At 44.0% G+C, this 12253-nt stretch overlaps 1 protein-coding gene across 1 annotated transcript in view; it reads left to right on the forward strand.

Moving 5' to 3' along the window:
• The window catches only part of CDHR3 (cadherin related family member 3), a 74118-nt gene that overhangs the window by 37471 nt on the left and 24394 nt on the right, over positions 1-12253 (forward strand). Inside the window, exons 7-8 of the mRNA XM_060108848.1 lie at positions 3517-3665; positions 5607-5796. Coding sequence (XP_059964831.1) covers positions 3517-3665; positions 5607-5796 — 339 coding nt within the window. The remainder of the gene's footprint in view (positions 1-3516; positions 3666-5606; positions 5797-12253) is intronic.

The following is a 12253-nucleotide window of genomic DNA, read 5'->3' on the forward strand; positions in this document are numbered from 1 at the left end:
GCAGGATTTGGGGCAGGATGGCTGCCCTACTTTGCCCGGGCTGCTCAATTAGAGCCAACCTAGTCCCTCAGCCATCCTCACTTTCAACGAGTTTGCTCAGTTTCAAACTAGGTACTAACTTTGAGGGTTTCCTGGTTCCCTTGAACCATCATCCTTCTTTTCTCCCAAATCAGTGTTAGGACTAACCATAAGTTATTTAATTCAGTATAAACAAAATTAAATCCTCAAATGGACTCAAGTAGACTGAGTTTGAGTGTGAAGTTAGATATGCAAAATGTGGAAACAGGGCTTCCCTGGTGGCGCAGTGGTTGAGAGTCCGCCTGCCGATGCAGGAGACGCGGGTTCGTGCCCCCGTCCGGGAAGATCCCACATGCCGTGGAGCGGCTGGGCCCGTGAGCCATGGCCACTGAGCCTGCGCGTCCAGAGCTGGTGCTCCGCAACAGGAGAGGCCACAACAGTGAGAGGCCCGCGTATTGCAAAAAAAACCAAAAACCAAAAAACAAAAAAAAAACATGTGGAAACAACTCTTCTATCTTTACTATTTGTTAAGGTCCTGAAATGAAATACAACCAAAGCAAGTACTATTTCTGTTGTTGAAAATGCCTCACCATGTTTCTCCCGGGTGGTGACAAGGGCTGAATGTTTCATGTTCTCGTGATGTGCACTCCAGGATGCTGCCATTATGGAAGTCGGGCAGTTTATTGTAAGAGTCCCCGACTTACATTCACTCTCTACCTCGCAAACAGTGCTCACTGTTCTTGCAAAGAACTTTGTTTTAGAGTCAGGCAGGTGGGTCTTTCTCCCCTTCTGCCCATTTCTTTTGCATTCATTCACAGTCCTTTTCAACCTGGCTCCAGGCAGTGTAGACACACTTTATGGACTTACAGAAGCCATCCCAGGTCATCCCGGATTCACACCCTTTCCCCTGAGTGTGGCCCTGGGTCCAGGCTCTGATGAGCCAGTGTCACGGGGAGAGGGGTGTGGGAATTAGTGATATCAGAGCTTTCCCCTGTCGGGGGGGCCGCTGCAGGGGTCCTGGCTTCACTGCATTTGAACAGATTTCTACTGTGGTTTGAGGGTAACACTTCTAAGTTAAATGATATTTTATACACACTTGGGTCTTGGATCCCCAAACCAAATAAACCACAGATTTTATCTTCTGCCAGGCTCAATATCAAGTCAGCCAAGGACAGGATGTTGTACCCGGGGAGTTGTGTCTTCACCAACAGCCTGATCAGTCCTCTTCACGAGGACCTGATTTCCCGGAGCGCCCAGTGTGGACTGGAGGAGCCCGCAGATGAGGGTCTTAAACAGCTGCACTCCTGACATTTGGAGCGGGATACTTCCTGCGGTGGGGCTGTCCTGGGCATCGTAGGCTGTTTAGCAGCATCCCTGGCCTTGACTCACTACACGCTGATGGCAGCCTGCTCCTCTAGTTGTCACAAACAACATAATCATCTGCAGCTAAGAACCACTGTCTTAGAAGGGAAGAAGCAGGGTGGAAGGGGATTTCTCTCCCAAGGTGTCTTCTGTCTGTCCTATGAGAGGCTGGGAGCCTCTGGCTGTCACCTCTGGTGACTCCTTTTTTTGTTTGTTTGTTTTTGCGGTACGCGGGCCTCTCACTGTTGTGGCCTCTCCCGTTGCGGAGCACAGGCTCCGGACGCGCAGGCTCAGCGGCCATGGCTCACGGGCCCAGCTGCTCTGCGGCATGTGGGATCTTCCCAGATCGGGGCACGAACCCGTGTCCCCTGCATCGGCAGGCGGACTCTCAACCACTGCACCACCAGGGAAGCCCTGGTGACTCCTCATAATAGTCCTTCTCAAACTTTAAAGTGCTACCCCGCCCCCGACCCCACACATCTTGTGAAACTCTGGCTCCTGATTCAGTGGTCTGGAGTGGCCGGAGGACCCAGCATGCTCAGGGAGGCAGTTAGAAAGGCGGGGACCACCCCTGGGGTAGCAAAGGTGAGGTTGTGAAGGTCGCACGGGTGTCTTAGTGATCTCTTTGTTGGAAATTAACGGAACCCCCTCAATGCAGCCAAAGGAAAAAATCCAACACGTGAGAATCAGGGCCTCTCACACAGTGGAATAAGGGCTTAGTCCAGCCTGGGGAGCCAGGGCCGTCCCCCTCTCTCCTCTGGCTCTGCTTTTGGTTCCTGCCGCCCCGCCTCCTTGGCTGCATCCCACTTTGTCCATCCCTGGACCCACTGGTGGGCGGCACGGATTCCCTGACAACGGTGTGTGTCAGGTAAGTAAATGGACAAACGGCAGCTTCTGTGGGACCCCTGGTAGTGAGAGGTCCAGAGCACAGAGGTGGCTTCTTGGCCTGAACAAGATTGCTGTCCCCCATCAATGGAGCGAGCCTACAGGAGGTCGCCCCAGGAGTGGGGGCCGGCCCAGGATCCCGGGAGCAGCCTGGCTGGGCAGGGCTTGGTTCCATCTGCTCTCGGCCTGCCTCTGACTCCCCTGGAGGTCCCCGCCCCTTTCTCCTCCCTCTGGCCCTACAGATGATGGAACAGAACCGCAGAGACCTTCTGAGCTCATGAAATGAACGCAACCCTTTAGATCCGAGGTAGAGTATTCCCCTCTTAAAGACACTCCCACGTGGGAAAACCCAAATTTAGGAAATGGGTAAATTAAAGATGACTATTTGTCCCACTGAAGTGATGTTCCCTCCACGAAAGGACTTCCTGCAGAGTTATTTTAAACAATAAGCTTCCCTTGGTGCACTCAAAATTATTCAATTTATGCAGGTTGCGCAGTTAAAACCTCAAACATATCTGTCTGGTTTCGGGCCTTTTCCAAGGCAGTAGAGGTCTGAGGAAGGTGCATAGGTTAGCAGTTTGGGCTTACTTTGTAAGACGTCATCCTTGGAGGGCAGCGCGCTGACCTTAGCTTCTGCCAGTGGGGCTCATTTCTCCTTTCAGAGAGCTGACCTCACGGTTACCGCAACTTGGAAAGGCATACACGTTCTGTGTGTAAATTCTGCCTCCTCAGAACAAAAAAAAAGGGAAGAAATAAAAAGTGAGCAGAGGCCCTGGGATAGAGAAGGTTCACAATTTAATCAGCTTCTGGGGGCAGCCTTGGTGTGGGCATCAGGAAGTTATAGTTTTGGATATTGTGTCCAGAGGGATTTTTAAAAGAATTCAGGAAAATTCTGCACACGAACTGGGAGAAGAGAAGACAGCTGGACAGGCCGACTATCCTTATTTTAAAAGATGTTAATGCCAAGGCTGACCTGAAATGGCATCAGGCCTGCGTGGAGTCAGGGACCGTGGCTGGTATAAATCGTTGCCATCGCAGCATGGCAACTTCTTTGCATCCACAGGGATGTGATCTGTGGAAACACAAAAGCCAGTCACCCCTCCTTTCAGCTGCTGAGCTCTCCCTCCCCAACACATTGATGCAACTCCAACAGCTCAGCACTATATTTAGCACGAACCAAAATACCCACCTCCCAGACTCCACCCTCCTGTGCCCCTGAAATGAGCTGTGTCTGCTGTATTTCTGTTCCAGCCCAACGCACGTGTACACGATTCCCGAGGAGCTGGGTCCAGGAGCAATTGTGGCCAGTATCACAGCTGAGGACCCTGATGATAAAGGTTTTACCAGCTTCCTCTTCTACAGCATCACTACTGTCAACAGCTATTTCATGATCAATCAGTGTAAGTCTCTCACACACACACACGCACACACACACATCCTTATGTGCATCCTTTAATTCAGCCATTTGGATTGTTTTACAAATATTTTCTCTGTCTTCTGGTCTGGGGCATGCCTTTCCGTCTAGACTATCGTAAGTTATCGGGGTAACAGGTGTATTTTTTTTTTTTTGGCCACACCTTGTGGCTTTGGGGATCTTAGTTCCCTGACCAGGGGTTGAACCCAGGCCCCGGCAGTGAAAGCGTGGAGTCCTAACCACTGGACCACCAGGGAATTCCCTGTAATAGGTGCATTAAAAGCAGCTGGCATAAGGTTTGGGGACATTGAACAGGGCCCTGTGTCAACAGCTGCATCATCAGCTGTATCACCACTCCACCTCTGAGGCAGGTGGGCATCTAAGGATGGATGAGTTCACTATCCTGACGGTACCTTGAAGTCTCCTGAACAGAGGATCCAGACCAGCACTGTCCAGAAGAAATACAGTGGAAGCCACATATGTAATTTTAAAGTGGCCACAAAAAGTAGAAACAGGTGAAATTGATCTTAATGAGGCATTTTATTTAACCCAATATATCCAAAATATTATCATTTTAACTTGTAATCAAGATTTTAAAGTTACTCATGAGATATTTTACCTTATTATTGTTTGTGCCAATTCTTTGAAATCCGTTGTGTGTTATACTTATCGCATCTCAATTTGGCCTAGCCACATTTCAAGTGCTAAAGAACCACATGTGGCTAGTGGTTACCATATTGGATTGCATGAATCTATTGATACATCCATCTGCTGGATTCCTGGGAGATTTTCCCATCTAAGTATCTTGGTGCAGAGAAGGAGAGTTTCTCCCACTTAATGACCAACTTTTAGTCCATACCAGGAAGGATGCTGCGTGATCCACATGCATTCTATCTTAAGTACCCAGCAGAGCAACCCAATGAACTACCATAATCCACATTTTACAGATGAGGAAACTGAGGCTTAGAGAGAGACTCGGACAGGTTAAGTGACTCATCGAAGGTCTCACAGCTTGTAGGTTGTGAAGCAGTGATACAAACCAAAGCTGCCCAACTCCAAAGGCTGCAGTTTTCCCTACACCTAGACTATACCACCTCATAAATCCCTGTCACATCACCCAAAAGGACTTCACTTTACATTATGATTTTGTGGAGGCCAGCACTGGACAATCCCAAAAAGACAATGTGTTACTCGTCCCATAGGCTTTAGGGCAAAGGTTACCTGTGCCCAGGAGAGGTGGGCAAAGGCGGTGCTGGCTGTCATTGAGGACCTCACTCCAGTGATCATGGTGGGGTGGACAACTGTAGTTTAGAATTCTGTTTGTTCGAGTATTGCAAATTGAACTTTTAACAAATACAGTGGGGTTTTTTTGTAGTATATTCATTAAGACTCTTTGGTTGCAAGTAACAGAAATGAAGGCCAGCCAAACCAAGCAAGAGAAAAAAAAAGTAGGGGACACCTATTACCAGGATACTGCATATCCCATGAGAAAGAGTAAACAGTCAAGGCACAGGAAGGATGGGAAGCAGTGCTGCTCAGCAGCTAGAGTTCTGGCATCTTATCTGTAGCTCCACTAGGAACCTGACTTGTGTCTCCCAGTTACAAATTCTCCAGAAAGAGAACTCAGGGGTTGGAGTCAGCTGTCTATCAGTCCAATGAATGACGGGCAAGGACAGCTGCCAGGGGGCCTAACCCTGAGGCATGAGGTGCAAAATTCTAGAAGGATCAGGTCAGACACTCCAGTCAATGTCCAAGACAGGAACTTAAATGAGTTTTTTTTTAAAAAATGTACTTGTATAAAGAATATTCTCTTCGTAAGCCAGTCCTCACATCAGAATGTTCTTTTCAAATGTACTCCAAGTCTCCACTACCTTTGACTCTTCATTTCTCTCCAAAGAGCCATATTCTGACCTTTGCTTTCTCACAGTGACTGGGACCATCCAAGTGGTGCGCAGGATAGACCGAGATGCAGGTGAATTAAGACAAAATCCCGCCATATCTCTGGAGGTTCTGGTGAAGGATAGACCCTCTGGGGGTCAGGAGAATCGCAAGCAGATAACCTTCATTGTGTTAGACATTAATGACAACCCCTCGACATGCACCAAGTTCACCTTCAGGTATTTGCCTCTGAGACACGTGTGGGCATGTCACCTCTTTGGGGGTGCTTAGGGCTTCTAGTATAGTCTGGCGGGGACTGAAGGATTGTGGGCACCTGCGACACAGCTCAAAGATAAGTAGATTTGAACTGTCCCTTTAGGTGAGAGATTTTCCTTCCACATCCTTTTTCTTCCCTCTCTTCCATTTTTTTCCTCTTTGTAATCTCCCTTCTCCACTTTCTTACTCTGTTAAAAAAAAACTATATATATATATATATATATTTTTTGCGGTATGTGGGCCTCTCACTGTTGTGGCCTCTCCCGTTGCAGAGCACAGGCTCCGGACGCGCAGGCTCAGCGGCCATGGCTCACGGGCCCAGCCACTCCGCGGCATGTGGGATCTTCCCGGACCGGGGCACGAACCCGTGTCCCCTGCATCAGCAGGCGGACTCTCAACCACTGCGTCACCAGGGAAGCCCCAAAATATTTTTATTTTGCTCTCTTCTACAATACGTTCATCTCCGTTGGTGACAAGTCCACAGGACTTGTCAGGCGCTCTCTGGACTATACCTTTTCTTTATTTATTGCCACCCATGGCAAGATGGTGCTGTTGGTTAGCAGTTATAGTAGATACTTGAGACTTAGGATCGGTAACTAGGAGCTCCCAGAGAAGTGCGCCACCAGTAATATGAATAAATGAAACCAAGTATTTACTTAAAACAAAGCATCTAATTCACTTTACACAACTTAACTGCCTGTGAACAAAAGGCAATGGAGAGGGGGGAAAAGGCAGATACAAGTTCTTTTGGATATTTTGACCTGTTCTTTGTCTCACAATCTACTCACCGTTATTTAAAAATGAAGTCCCTTGGAGGAGGAACCAAGATGGCAGAGTAGAAGGACGTGTTCTCACTCCCTCTTGCGAGAACACCAGAATCACAACTAGCTGCTGGACAATCACTGACAGGAAGACACTGGAACTCACCAAAAAATATACCCCACATCCAAAGACAAAGGAAAAGCCACAATGATAAGGTAGGAGGGGTGCAATCACAGTAAAATCAAATCCCATAACTGCTGGGTGGGTGAATCACAGACTGGAGAACACTTATACCACAGAAGCCCACACACTGGAGTGAAGGTTCTGAGCCCCACATCAGGCTTCCCAACCTGGGGGTCTGGCAGCAGGAGGAGGAATTCCTAGAAAATCAGAGTTTGAAGTCTAGTGGGATTTGATTGCAGCACTTCGACAGGACTGGGGGAAACAGAGACTTCACTCTTGGAGGGCACACACAAAGTAGTGTGCACATCGGGACCCAGGGGAAGGAGCAGTGACCCCAGGGGAGACTGAACCAGACCTACCTCCTATTGTTGGAGGGTCTCCTGCAGAGGTGGGGGGTGGCTGTGGCTCACCATGGGGACAAGGACACCGGCAGCAGAAGTTCTGGGAAGTACTCCTTGGCATGGGTCCTCCCAGGGTCGGCCATTAGCCCCACAAAAGAGCCCAGGTAATCTCCAGTGTTGGGTTGCCTCAGGCCAAACAACCAACAGGAAGGGAACCCAGGCCCACCCATCAGCAGTCAAGTGGATTAAAATTTTACTGCGCTCTGCCCACCAGAGCAACAGTTAGCTTTACCCACCACCAGTCCCTCCCATCAGGAAACTTGCACAAGCCTCTTAGAAAGCCTCATCCACCAGAGGGCAGACGGCAGAAGCAAGAAGAACTACAATCCTGCAGCCTGTGGAACAAAAACCACATTCACAGAAAGACAGACAAGATGAAAAGGCAGAGGGCTATGTACCAGATGAAGGAACAAGATAAAACCCCAGAAAAACAACTAAATGAAGTGGAGATAGGCAACCTTCCAGTAAAAGAATTCAGAATAATGATAGTGAAGATGATCCAGGACCTCGGAAAAACAATGGAGGCAAAGATCGAGAAGATGCAAGAAATGCTGAACAAAGACCTAGAAGAATTAAAGAACAAACAAACAGAGATGAACAATACAATAACTGAAATGAAAACTACACTAGAAGGAATCAATAGCAGAATAACTGAGGAGGAAGAACGGATAAGTGACCTGGAAGACAGAATGGTGGAATTCACTGCTGCAGAAGAGAATAAAGAAAAAAGAATGAAAAGAAATGAAGACAGCCTAAGAGGCCTCTGGGACAATGTTAAATGCAACAACATTCACATTATAGGGGTCCCAGAAGGAGAAGAGAGAGAGAAAGGACCCGAGAAAATATTTGAAGAGATTATAGTTGAAAACTTCCCTAACCTGGAAAAGGAAATAGCCACCCAAGTCCAGGAAGTGCAGAGAGTCCCATACAGGATAAACCCAAGGAGAAACACACTGAGATACATAGTACTCAAATGGGCAAAAATTAAAGACAAAGAAAAATTATTGAAAGCAGTAAGGGAAAAATGACAAATAACATACAAGGGAACTCCCATAAGGTTAACAGCTGATTTCTCAGCAGAAACTCTACAAGCCAGAAGGGAGTGGCATGATATACTTAAAGTGATGAAAGGGAAGAACCTACAACCAAGATTACTCTACTTGGCAAGGATCTCATTCAGATTCGATGGAGAAGTCAAAAGCTTTACAGACAAGCAAAAGCTAAGAGAATTCAGCACCACCAAACTAGCTCTACAACAAATGCTAAAGGAACTTCTCTAAGTGGGAAACACAAGAGAAGAAAAGGACCTACAAAAACAAACCCAAAACAATTAAGAAAATGGTCATAGGAACATACATATTGATAATTACCTTAAACGCGAATGGATTAAATGCTCCGACCAAAAGACACAGGCTTGCTGAATGGATAGAAAAACAAGACCCATGTATATGCTGTCTACAAGAGACCCATTTCGGATCTAGGGACACATACAGATTGAAAGTGAGGGGATGGAAAAAGATATTCCATGCAAATGGAAATCAAAAGAAAGCTGGAGTAGCAATACTCATATCAGATTAAATAGACTTTAAAATAAAGAATGTTACAAGAGACAAGGAAGGACACTACATAATGATCAAGGGATCAATCCAAGAAGAAGTTATAACAATTATAAATATATATGCACCCAACATAGGAGCACCTCAATACATAAGGCAACTGCTAACAGCTATAAAAGAGGAAATCGACAGTAACACAATAATAGTGGGGGACTTTAACACCTCACTTACACCAATGGACAGATCATCCAAAATGAAAATAAATAAGGAACAGAAGCTTTAAATGACAAAATAGACGAGATAGACTTAATTGATATTTATAGAACATTCCATCCAAAAACAGCAGATTACACTTTCTTCTCAAGTGCACACTAAACATTCTCCAGGAAAGATCACACCTTGGGTCACAAATCAAGCCACAGTAAATTTAAGAAAATTGAAATCATATCAAGCATCTTTTCTGACCACAATGCTATGAGATTAGAAATGAATTACAGGGGAAAACACGTAAAAAACACAAATACACGGAGGCTAAACAATATGTTACTAAATAACCAAGAGATCACTGTAGAAATCAAAGAGGAAATCAAAAAATACCTGGAGACAAATGACAATGAAAACACGACAATCCAAAAGCTACGGGATGCAGCAAAAGCAGTTCTAAGAGGGAAGTTTATAGCTATACAAGCCTACCTCAAGAAACAAGAAAAATCTCAAATAAACAATATAACCTTACACCTAAAGGAACTAGAGAAAGAAGAACAAACAAAACCCAAAGTTAGCAGAAGGAAAGAAATCATAAAGATCAGATCAGAAATAAATGAAACAGAAACAAAGAAAACAATAGCAAAGATCAATAAAACTAAAAGGTGGTTCTTTGAGAAGATAAACAAAATTGATAAACCATGAGCCAGACTCATCAAGAAAAAGAGGGAGAGGCCTCAAATCAATAAAATTAGAAATGAAAAAGGAGAAGTTACAATAGACACCGCAGAAATACAAAGCATCCTGAGAGACTACTACAAGCAACTCTATGCCAAAAAAAATGGACAACCTGGAGGAAATGGACAAGTTCCTAGAAAGGTATAACCTTCCAAGACTGAACCAGGAAGAAATAGAAAATATGAACAGACCAATCACAAGTAATGAAATTGAAACTGTGATTAAAAATCTTCCAACAAACAAAAGTCCAGGACCAGATGGCTTCACAGGGGAATTCTATCAAACATTTAGAGAAGAGCTAACACCCATCCTTCTCAATATCTTCCAAAAAACTGCTGAGGAAGGAACATTCCCAAACTCATTCTATGAGCCCACCATCACCCTGATACCAAAACCAGACAAAGATACTACAAAAAAAGAAAATTACAGACCAGTATCACTGATGAATATAGATGTAAAAATCCTCAACAAAATACTAGCAAACAGAATCCAACAACACATTAAAAGGATCATACACCATGATCAAGTGGGATTTATCCCAGGGATGCAAGGATTCTTCAATATATGTATATCAATCAATGTGATAAACCATATTAACAAACTGAAGAATAAAAACCATATGATCATCTCAATAGATGCAGAAGAAGCTATTGACAAAATTCAACACCCATTTATGATAAAAACTCTCCAGAAAGTGGGCATAGAGGGAACCTACCTCAACATAATAAAGGCCATATATGACAAACCCACAGCCAACATCATTCTCAATGGTGAAAAACTGAAAGCATTTGCTGTAAGATCAGGAACAAGACAAGGATGTCCACTCTCACCACTATTATTCAACATAGTTTTAGAAGTCCTAACCATGGCAATCAGAGAAGAAAAAGAAATAAAAGGAATACAAATTGGAAAAGAAGAAGTAAAAGTGTCACTGTTTGCAGATGACATGATACTATACATAGAGAATCCTAAAGATGCCACCAGAAAACTGCTAGAGCTAATCAATGAATTTGGTCAAGTTGCAGAATACAAAATTAATGCACAGAAATCTCTTGCATTCCTATACACTAATAATGAAAAATCTGAAAGAGAAATTAAGGAAACACTCCCATTTACCACTGCAACAAAAAGAATAAAATACCTAGGAATAAACCTACCTAGGAAGACAAAAGACCTGTATGCAGAAAACTAGAAGACACTGATGAAAGAATTAAAGATGATACCAACAGATGGAGAGATATACCATGTTCTTGGATTGGAAGAATCAATATTGTGAAAATGACTGTACTACCCAAAGCAATCTACAGATTCAATGCAATCCCTATCAAATTACCAATGGCATTTTTTATGGAACTAGAACAAAAAATCTTAAAATTTGTACAGAGACACAAAAGACCTTGAATAGCCAAAGCAGTCTTGAAGGAAAAAAATGGAGCTGGAGGAATCAGACTCCCTGACTTCAGACTATACTACAAAGCTACAGTAATCAAGACAATATGGTACTGGCACAAAAACATAAACATAGATCAGTGGAACAGGATAGAAAGCCCAGAGATAAACCCATGCACCTATGGTCAACTAATCTATGACAAAGGAGGCAAGGATATACAATGGAGAAAAGACAGTCTCTTCAATAAGTGGTGCGGGGAAAACTGGACAGCTACATGTAAAAGAATGAAATTAGAACACTCCCTAACAACACACAAAAAGATAAACTCAAAATGGATTAGAGATCTAAATGTAAGACCAGACACTATAAAAGTCTTAGAGGAAAACATAGGAAGAACACTCTTTGACATAAATCACAGCAAGATCTTTTTTGATCCAGCTCCTAGAGTAATGGAAATAAAAACAAAAATAAACAAATGGGACCTAATGAAACTTAAAAGCTTTTGCACAGCATGGAACCTATAAACAAGACAAAAAGACAACCCTCAGAATGGGAGAAAATATTTGCAAATGAATCAACAGACAAAGGATTAATCTCCAAAATATATAAATAGCTCATGCAGCTCAATATTAAAGAAACAAACAACCCAATCCAAAAATGGGCAGAAGACCTAAATAGACATTTCTCCAAAGAAGACATACAGATGGCCAAGAGGCACATGAAAAGCTGCTCAACATCACTAATTATTAGAGAAATGCAAATCAAAACTACAATGAGATATCACCTCACACCAGTTAGAATGGGTATCATCAGAAATTCTACAAACAACAAATGCTGGAGAGGGTGTGGAGAAAAGAGAACCCTCTTGCACTGTTGGTGGGGATGTAAATTGATACAGCCACTATGGAGAACAGTATGGAGGTTCCTTAAAAAACTAAAAATAGAATTACCATATGAACCAGCAATCCCACTACTGGGCATATACCCAGAGAAAACCATAATTCAAAAAGAAAAATGCACCCCAATGTTCATTGCCGCACTATTTACAGTAGCCAGGTTATGGAAGCAACCTAAATGCCCATCGACAGACGAATGGATAAAGAAGATGTGGTACATATATACAATGGAATATTACTCAGCCATAAGAAGGAACAAAATTGGGTCATTTGTTGAGACATGGATGGAT

The sequence above is a fragment of the Mesoplodon densirostris genome, chromosome 9 (genome assembly GCF_025265405.1).
Source record: "Mesoplodon densirostris isolate mMesDen1 chromosome 9, mMesDen1 primary haplotype, whole genome shotgun sequence".
NCBI lineage: Eukaryota > Metazoa > Chordata > Mammalia > Artiodactyla > Ziphiidae > Mesoplodon > Mesoplodon densirostris.